This window comes from Cebidichthys violaceus, unplaced genomic scaffold (genome assembly GCF_023349555.1).
Source record: "Cebidichthys violaceus isolate CVI_PGR_0920_01 unplaced genomic scaffold, fCebVio1.0.p SCAF_36, whole genome shotgun sequence".
Classification (NCBI taxonomy): Eukaryota; Metazoa; Chordata; class Actinopteri; order Perciformes; family Stichaeidae; genus Cebidichthys; species Cebidichthys violaceus.
In genome coordinates, this window is record NW_027176550.1 from 1,700,763 (window position 1) to 1,710,530 (window position 9,768).

A 9,768-nucleotide genomic window follows, 5' to 3' on the forward strand; every position below is an offset into this window, starting at 1 on the left:
CATTCTTAAAGCCCCAGATGAACCCAGCTGAGACGAGTCCATTCTCCGTCTGCAGAGTGTGGAAGACATTTGTCGCCTATTTTTTATTATTTTTTTTACAGCACCACAGAAACCTTAGAGCAGAAAACAGAATGAGAGAACAGAACTACGGGACATTGAGGTGATAATGTCCACTCAAGGGCGGTCCTGGTGAAGTACCATCCACCGCCAAACACGCTCTTCCTCGGCGTCTCATCTCGCCGTAATAACTCTTCTGGAACATCGAGTGGGAAACATCATATATTGCTGATGTTTTCGATATTAAATCCAGAGATCCACCGTTGCATTGTCATTAGCTTCTCTTTATCGTTCCCCCCTCTAGGTTAATACTTTCCTATTTGGAAGAAATGCCGTAAAAGTGTCTTTGTTGAATTATTATTTTAAGGACACCTTTTTTTTTTATCACTGGGGGCAAATAAAAGCAGTAATAAAAAGGATTTAAAAGAGGGAATACGCTGCACACTATATAGGACACCGACTGAGTGTGGCTTCTGACGGCACCAATTATGTATCCTCCTCAAAACAAATCTATCATCATCCTCTTCACTCATTAACTGTGATCTGTGACCCAGGAGATGGTGGCTGCTGGCGTCCCTCATGAAGGATCTCTTATGAACCAAATGTGGATCATGGACCGTTTGTCTTCCTCCACTCAGTGGGAACATCATGAAAGGAGAATTTGTACCTCTGTTTCCAGTGCGGTTGAACTCACAAATGGGTTAAACGTGCATTATCGATTGGAAATGTGTTTCTTTTTTCTTTATATATATATATATATATATATATATATATATATATATATATATATATATATATATATATATATATATATATATATATATAAACCCTTTTACTTACCTAACCTTTCTATTGATTGAAAACCTCAATGGGAAAGTAAACACCGAAGGTGTGAAATCTTGAATTAACCTCGATGTCTTCAATTACAACGAGTCGCACTACAAAGTCAGCCTGCTTATTGGCTGCGGCACATCTTCAGCTTCTCTTCAGCAAAAATAGACGCTTAACACGATCTTTTAACATCATACCAGCAACATTATTGCAATTTGAATGTCTTCATCAGTAGAATATGTCACAGACATGACAGAAAACATATTTAATTTCATCACTTGCAGACCATTTTCATGTGGACAGAATCCTTTCAATCGTTAACACAAGGCTTTTATTCTGAAATATTTGTAGGGCAGTGTCGTGGTAAATGGAGAGACTTGCACAGCTCCATAAAGTAGTACATGTACTGTAAACATGTATGTAACTGAAGACCAAGTATAAGGTATAAAAACAAGCTGTGATACTGTACAATAAAGTAGAAAAGTATGCATTTAAACAAAAAACGTATTCATTTATATTCTCTTTTTACAATAAACTAACTTCTATAAAAACAGAGACATCATCTGCATATTGTAACACCTTGTAATTGTAATTGTTTGAGTATAAAAATTGTTTCCGTATGACTAAACCTTAAACTGTAGTCTAACTTCAACCCTAAACCAAATACCTAACCGTTCATTTTTGCAAACTAAAAGTCAAATTTGCAAATTTAGACCTCTGTCATACCTGATTACATGTGCATATTCACATACTGTACTTTAGTAGTGACAGTATAGTAGCACTAAAATCTACTGAGGCAACATCCAGAATCAGCCATAAAACTGTAATGAGCTTTGAAGAAAAAGAACAGAGCCATCGTCTGTTTCAAATTCACATCACTGTCGTGAATTTGTCATAAATCTTGAGTCACGTCTTCCCCGGAGAGCCTCCATCGCTGCTCGGACGCCCTCCCTTCAAAAAGCACTCAGCCGAACAGTGTCGCGTCGTGCTCACACGGCGAACAGCAGCAGGCCGGTGTGACACGGGTCGGACAATCGAGACATCTTGTCTGTGGGCGCCTCATGCTAAATAATGTGTGGCTTTGTGAATCACAGATGCTGGCTTACGCTCACGGCGCTGTGGCCTGCGACGAGCAATACTTCACGTTTAATCAATACGATCGCACAATGTGAGAAGTTTGAGTAATAAAGCCTGTTCCTCTCTGCATGCTCCATACCTCCTCAGATATGTGCTTAAGGTTTAGACTCTATTGCTGCTGCTGATACAAATAACACAGCGCTTCAGAAACACGAGCCAGTATCAGCGAATAAAGACAGATTCCAGCTCAACACTGGACAAAGACATGTAAGAAATGTCTTTAGTACGAGGTGTTATGTGGATGGAATTTAGATTGTGTTGCAGAACATTCCATGCTTTGATGTTTCTCAGAAATGCTGACTAAGGTTCAATGATCTTGAAAAATACCCAGTGGTGTCTGATTCTGCAGTTTTACGGCATTATTCTCATTTTCATTGACAAAACATTGACGCGTCGATCTATACCCAACAAGGACGTTTCCTTACGTCTGTAGAATATGACGATTGAGCACAATTTCAACTCGAGTGTAAGCGTTCCAAACTCATCCAGACCCCATAACTCACCTACAAGACGGGACCTTTACAACAAGTATCCCTGCAGGTGTTGCATATCGTCTTCATTCATAACGCGCTTTAGTGGCGCATGCAGGATTATCAAAACACATTTGCAATTACTTAAATTAACACCGACTTAAAGTGATTGGTGGACCAGGTGGTCTGGGACCAGGAGGTCTGGGACCCTGGTGCGTTGGACCATTTGCCCGATTTATAATCCATTCATGGTGGCTCCTTTTCTATGTTCAGCCTTGGTGGTTTTCCTTCTCTGCTACCTACTCTTCTTTCACTTCTTCTGTTTATTGCAAACAAACATGAACTTTCTCGATTCCTGGACTTTCTTAACTGTCTTAATAATAAATTAATTAATACATGAACCCTCATGAATACATTGTGGTTGGTTAAAGATAAACTCAATGGTTTGGTTTTAACGCTCAAAAGCAAATTCTCAAAATTTCCTCCCAATTTTCATTGATTTTGTTAAACTAGGCAAAGTTTAAATCAGCGGTTTTCAGTGGAAAAGCAGACCTGATTTATATAAAAAAGATGACACAAACAGAAGATTATTTAAAACCGGACTGCTGACTTGTCTTTAGTAGAACATCTTCAAAATGCTGCAGTTCAGTACAGTCTGCATCGGCTCTCTCCTGACACATGCGGTGGTGGTGGTGGTGGTGGAGAGGAGGGTGGAGGCAGGGTGACACCAGAGTGAAACACAACACCGTTGAATCTGGGACACCATACTAGGGCACTTAGCAAACGAGCTGATCCCTGGAGCGGTGATCTGGAGACCGAACCGGATAAAAGCAGGAGGAACGGCGGCGGCGGCGGCGGCGGAGCACGACAGAATTATCTCTGGACAAAAAGCTCCGCGTCTCCCGCAGAAGACGATAATTTGCATCTCAATTTTGAGCCAATAGCTGAGTGGGCTTATGGGAACCGCAGCGTGAGGAGCCAGAGCCTTGCATTTAATTCTCTGTGTATTCCCTCATGTGTCCCGTCTTTAGAAGGACTGAGCGGGAAAAGCTTAAGATTCAAGGTCCATCTATTTCAGTGGACGTCAATCAAAGAACGTTGTGGCAGATTAAGGAGAGCGAATGGGGGTCGTCCTTTACGATGCTTAAGCTTTACCGTCGTAATAACATAAAGTTGGATTTTCTATGGAAGCTACATAAGACATCGTTTGGCCTTGAAGAAGCGCTCACAGTATTGATCTGTGTAGCAGCAGAGCAGTGTCACCTACCGTGGTTTGAAGCCTTGGCGTGAACCGGCGTGTAATGATTCTTCGAGGTTCTGACCGGCGTCTCGTCTTTGGGTGATCCATCAATCGCTGCGATGTTTTCGTGTTCGTACTGAGATATTGGAACTGGTCCCTGTTGCCTCAGAATGTCTGCCAGGGCTCTGGTAAAGAAATCACACAAATGAGAAAAAGAGCAATTACCAACATTTTCTGTTCTCCTCGTCATCCCCCTGAAGGTCTTCCTAATTTATTTAGCTCCAGCTCCAATTTGAATCATAGAGGTACGGGGGACAAGGCAGAGAGGAAATCCTAATTACACCCAGAGCCACAAGGGAGTTAGACTTTCAACAGAGCTGAACACAAGGTACAGACCAGTCCTATTACGCTCGCCGGACTCGAGCTCAAGGCACACACACACACACACACACACGCACATATATATATATACGAGGAGCTAGAAGTCAGTGTCTCTTCTTTGAAGTCACAGAATAAAAGCAATATTTCACCGACACCATTTCCAACTTTCGGTGGAAGAGTGTCGGCCTGTGAGACGGGGAGCCGGCTCCTCGTTCTTCCTTAAAGGAAATGAAAAAGGGCGATTTAAGTGTGTCAATGTCAACCTAAAGCAGCCGCACATTCCACTCTTCTCTAACTCTGTGACTTTGGGAGACACACAGTGTATTAATAGCGTCTCCCTTCCAGGATGAGGAACACTTTAGCCGTTTTCCTTTTTTTCCGCAGACAGAGGCGACCTGATTTTGCATCGTCCCAGTTGGCTGCGACGTCGTGTGCAGCGGTTTGCAGAGCGGGCCGGACTTTGAGTGTTTTAATGAGAACGACAAACAAAACCAAAAACAGGTAAAAGACGCTTTTCATCGTTTTCAAGCTGCACGGAAAACTGCAGGACTCGCCGTGACCGTTTATAATCCGAACAGAGCCCGATCAATACTGCATTCTGGGGGTTTATACTAATATCGATATTTGGGAGTTCAAAACGTCTGTCAACAATATAGACAATCTCTTTTTTTTTTTTACACACTTGTAGATCCTAAAACTAGTTTTTGACGTGAGCTGAAAACAACAATGGGCCAGGAATGGGTCCTTGGGGAACGCCACAATTGAACCGATTCAGAGAAACAGAACATAAAGTTCTGTTTCTGAGAGCTAAGAACATAACCGTGTTAAAGTAGTAGCACCCTTTAAAAGTCTTCATATTAATTAAGACCAACGCTAGCAATGAGCTGACCCTTCTAATAAGTACTGTGTGTTTCCAAAGTTGATAGGTGCCTTTTAGGAAACAACTAAACATGAAATCAAATTGTGAAGATTTAGATCTCCAGTAGGAAGCTATGGGCTTGAGTCTGAGGGAGGGGAACTCGGACAGAGACTCACACGTCGTCGGTTTTGTTCTGTCTATAGCAGAAGACCTCCAGCGTCATCACTTTAAGATAAGGCCAAACAGAGAGCTCCATCTACTCAACAAGCAGAAACAAACACGTCATCGTTCTCTTGTGGGACAAACTGTGTTACGACGTCGAGGACACATCTTCTCTGCAATCTGTCGTGATTTATTGTCCAAACTTTTGTGCTGATTCCGTTATTCCTCCGATGAGCTGAGATCGGCTGACGATACATTCTCAGAGCAGACTTCTCAGACTAACTTTTGAGCTTCTCTTGAACCTTCAGTCACCTGCAGCTCTGTTTTGCCCATTCACTCGTCTTTCCTTTCATCTCGGTCTTTCTATTCTCACCACCTAGCCGGCACGCGTCGCCTCTCGGTTCAGCCTGCAGAATGTGATCAATACGACCCGTTCAAACCGCCGGCTTCATAGCTCTCACTCTGCATTTGTTGTGTTTCGGTGAAGGTCACGGACCGAACAGCAAAGGTCTGCCGGCAGCTCAGTATTCTGCTCACAGAGGTAAGAAGGCCGGATCGCATTGGAAGAAGAAGCTAGCCACGTTTTAGCAGCAGGCCCAACATGCAGCTAATCCCACGTTCCACTACTTCTTTTCGGTCACGGCCGTCGGCGTGAATGTCTGCCGCCGGCCTCCGAGCTCTGTTCCAGCAGACGTCATTACGACGGCGCTCTGTTTGCCAAATGGTCGGTGAAAATAAACAAATCATAAAAAATAAAAGCCATTGAGCACCCAGCAAGCCGCCATGCCTCCTCATTTAACCGACCTCTCTCTCTCTCTGCTGCTCACACTGGAGTGGTGGCATTAAGCAGATCCACTTGAAAGCACGCCCCGCGGCGAGGATGGAAGCTCAGCGAGGAGACGCCAACTTCACCGTCTCCTCGTTTTCTCCGAGCATGAGACGAGGGAATAAAAGTGCTGCGTCATGAGCTTTGTGGTTCTTCTCTTGTCGTTTCAAATGAGACAGTGTATTGTAAATTCTCACGAGTCCATCTGGATATTATGAAGCCGGCCGTGCCGACTTTTGAGACGACACTCGGAGCAATCACCGGAGTTTTGGATTGAATCTACAACAAAGCTCCTTTGTGTCGTCGTCGGGGCTCGAATTTTGATTTCTTTTTATCAAAAAGAACTTCTGAGAAAGCTGAGTCATCCTCTTTGACATTTTCAAAGCAGCAGGCGCCAAAGTGTCACGACCGACGGATGACGACGCTTAATTACATCCATACTGTTAAGTCAACGCCACGCGTCCTCCTCTGCTCTGTCCACAGCGGCCTCTGCTTAACGCCAGTGACTCAAGTGACTCTTGGATAAGAGCGATGACTAAGTGATTCTTCTAAATCAGTCGGTGGAAAACATGCAATTTTAGTCAAATCCAACCTCAATTAAAAACCCATTTATACAACTTTTTTTGTTAATAGATTTTTCAACACCTGCTTTAGCGGGGCTGCAGAGTATCCCAGCATGCATCACGTCAAAGACGGCCCGGACACTTGTAAAGCCTCGAACGTCATAGAGAGACTGAATGAACTGTGGGAGGACACCAGAGTTTAATCCACACAATGCGCTCACCTTAAAGCGATGCCAGACGTTGAACTAGTTTGAGCTGCAACCGATGATTATTCTTCTATTATCGATTATTAATCATCTGGCCGTAACGGACGGCGATACAGCTCAAGCTGACGTCTTTTAAAATGCCCGTTTTGTCCGGTCAGCAGTCTAAAAACACGAAGATCTTCAGTTTACGATAAAGAAAGACGAGGAACAGCATCAAGTCTTCATTCTAGAGAGGCTCCACCAGATGGTTTGAGTTAAAGAATGACGACTAACCAACCGTCAAAACGTCCAATTAATCGTCCACTTTTTTAAAGGACCCCATTGCATATGTTCATTTTTTTTTTTTTTTACTGTTTCAATTTAAAGTGGGTGGGGCTCAGTGGGAAAAAGGATGATGTCACATACGTCTGCGCACCAATCAGAATGGAGCCACGCAGCCCCGTGTCACGAACATTTAACATCACCGAGAAAAGAAACTCCGATGTAAAACTGAGCGTCACGAAATCTGTCTGAATGGAACGTTAAGGGACGTCTCCTGCAGTTCATCGGAGGAGCAGATGGAAAAATCTGCTCCAAATATTGAGCTGGTTTTTTTTGGGGCCACAGAGGAGAGTTAGAGACGGACTAAATTCAAAACCGACGAAGCTTTATATATATATATATATATATATATATATATACATATATATATATATAATATATGCATTGCCATAGGACGGTTATTTATGTTCCCTTAACGCTCAGTGAGCACCGCCGGTGCCTTGAGGATTTAAACATGCAGTCGTCGTAGGAGAGATGAACATGATCATGATGGCTTTCAGTGGCATTTACATTCATCCCTCTGGGGTTGAACGGACCCCCCCCCCCCCCCCCCCCCCCCCAGCACCATAGAGAGCTGTACAATCTAGACTGAGCTCTGGGGAGGAGAGTAGCGGCGCCGTGTTAAAGGTCGTGGGCTTGTTTGAACTCGTGGTATTGAGTCGAGTAGGCCGCTGTACGGCGTGTCGCTACACAGTAACGGTAGTTCTCCACAGTTTATATTATAAATGAACATGTTTTCTCTGCTGTAATGAGAATCAATGCAGTGAGCTCACTTGACACAAAGCTCCAGGAATACATGATGGGTTTATCCCCCGTTTTGCGTCTTAAAGGCACAGTTCACCCCGACAGTGCTATTTAGTTTTGGAGCTATCTGCCTTCTCTCCGACACGATGGGACTATTTAACACTCGGCTTGAAAGATCTATTTGAAAAAGAAACCGTGACCTGGTTACTCACGGTAACCCAATTGTGCGCAGGTCCATGTCACTGATAGGGGGTCAACTGTCCCTTTAAGGCTGCTCTATAGACACCTGATCGGGCTTGGCGATCTTACCTGTGCACGTTCATTTCCTGAGGGGGCTTGGTGGCTTTATCATAGGCAACTTTAACTGAAATCCCAATGGCGATGACGAGCGCCACGACCCCGCACGTGATGTACACCGTGGTGTTGGTCTGGTCCAGTTCCGGGTCGTACGTGTCACCCGTCGGCGCCGGCGACGGCGGCTGGGTCTTGATCCAGTCCGGGGTGTTGTAGTTGGTGCAGGTCTTCTGCTCCAGCCGCTTCCCCCGGTCCGCGCAGCAGAAGCGCAGGAAGCAGCTGCCGCAGCAGAAGCGGTGGTCGGTGTTGTTGCAGCTGAACTCCTTGTCGTACTGCCCGCTCACGTCGTAGTAGCCCAGGCAGGTGTCGTGCTGGACCGTGGGAGCCTGGACCTGGGTGATCTTCCCCGGGACGGCAACGGCCAGCGGGACCGCGGTGGTGCTGCCGTTGACCTCCTTCACCTTTGGGTTCCTCCTCGGCGGGTTTTTGCTCTTCTTGTTGGCGGTGGCGGCGGCGCACAGGACATTCAGCGGGTCTAAGTAAATCAAAAGAAGCAGAAGGTGCTTTATCCCCATCATTTGAGGACGCGCTGGTGTCCCTCTCAGTGTCTCTCTCTCTTCCACTTCTTACCGCGTGGAGCTCCTTGCGGGTTTCTTCATCGCAGGTAGGCTACTCCTTGGTGCGTGCCGAGCTCTCACTGACGGACTTTGACTGGCAGGTGTTGCGCTCATCGGACACGCAAAGCATCTTCTGACTTTGCTGCCGTCCAGCGTGAATCGGGGTTTTTTTTCTTATAAAAGTTCTGCTTTGGCCAAAATGTCCCTTTTTCTTTTCTTTTTTTTTATTTCGTCTGCAGAGACGCGATGAAGACGCGATGTCCTCCAGGGAAATCTTCACCATGCGGATGATGGAAGCTCTGTGGAGGAGAGAGGCATGCACAGAGGGGTTCAGTCGCTAACACATGACTTCGTGTCACGGCCAGGTATCCCTGAGAAACCGTGTTAATGAGCAGCTTTGACAGAGAGACGGATCGATAATTGGGAGAAAACTCGATTTATTTTACACCTGCGAACACTTTCAGCACCGCGGACAGCGCCCACGGTTCCGTCCGGATGTTTGGAGCGCTTCAGCGTCAGAACGTAAAACAGATTCTTGATCTTTGAGGTTTTGTTTAACTCGAGAACAGACGAGTCGTGTTCCTGAAGCCACACCGAGGAACAAAAGACAGTCATTTTGCCTCATTCGACTCTATTTTACGCATGAACTTTATTCTATCCGACGTGTGAAAACGGAGCTTTTAAACTTCTAAATTTCTTCTTTGAGAATAAATGAAGTCGTAAAAAAAGAGAGAAGATGAGGAGTACTTACCGGGTGAACGGTGGCCGGTAGCGGGGTTGTCTCAGCCACTGCCACTGAATCAAAGAGCCTCAGCAAGACAAGAGGCAAGACCTCTCTCTCCTCTCCGGCCCGCCTCCCGCTCTCTCTCTCTCCATCCCTCTCTCTCTCTCTCTCTCTCTCTCTCTCTCTCCATCCCTCTCTCTCTCTCTCCCTTTCTCTCCCTCCCTCTCTCTCTCTCCCTTTCTCTCCCTCTCTCTCTCTCTCCATCCCTCTCTCTCCCTTTCTCTCTCTCTCTCCCCCTCTCCCTCCCTCTCTCTCTCTCCCTTTCTCTCTCTCTCT

At 45.4% G+C, this 9,768-nt stretch overlaps 1 protein-coding gene across 5 annotated transcripts in view; it reads right to left on the reverse strand.

Annotated features, from left to right (window-relative positions):
• LOC137883974 (protein shisa-6) overlaps positions 1–9,545 on the reverse strand; it is a 62,663-nt gene extending 53,118 nt beyond the window's left edge. For all 5 annotated transcript variants that reach the window (XM_068725591.1, XM_068725590.1, XM_068725588.1 and 2 more), the window contains exons 1-3: positions 9,460–9,545; positions 8,107–9,007; positions 3,763–3,920 (exon numbers count right to left, since the gene is read on the reverse strand). In XM_068725591.1, the coding sequence (XP_068581692.1) occupies positions 3,763–3,920; positions 8,107–8,669 (721 nt within the window). In that variant the 5' untranslated portion in view covers positions 8,670–9,007; positions 9,460–9,545. The remainder of the gene's footprint in view (positions 1–3,762; positions 3,921–8,106; positions 9,008–9,459) is intronic.
• Between the last annotated feature and the right edge of the window lie 223 nt (positions 9,546–9,768).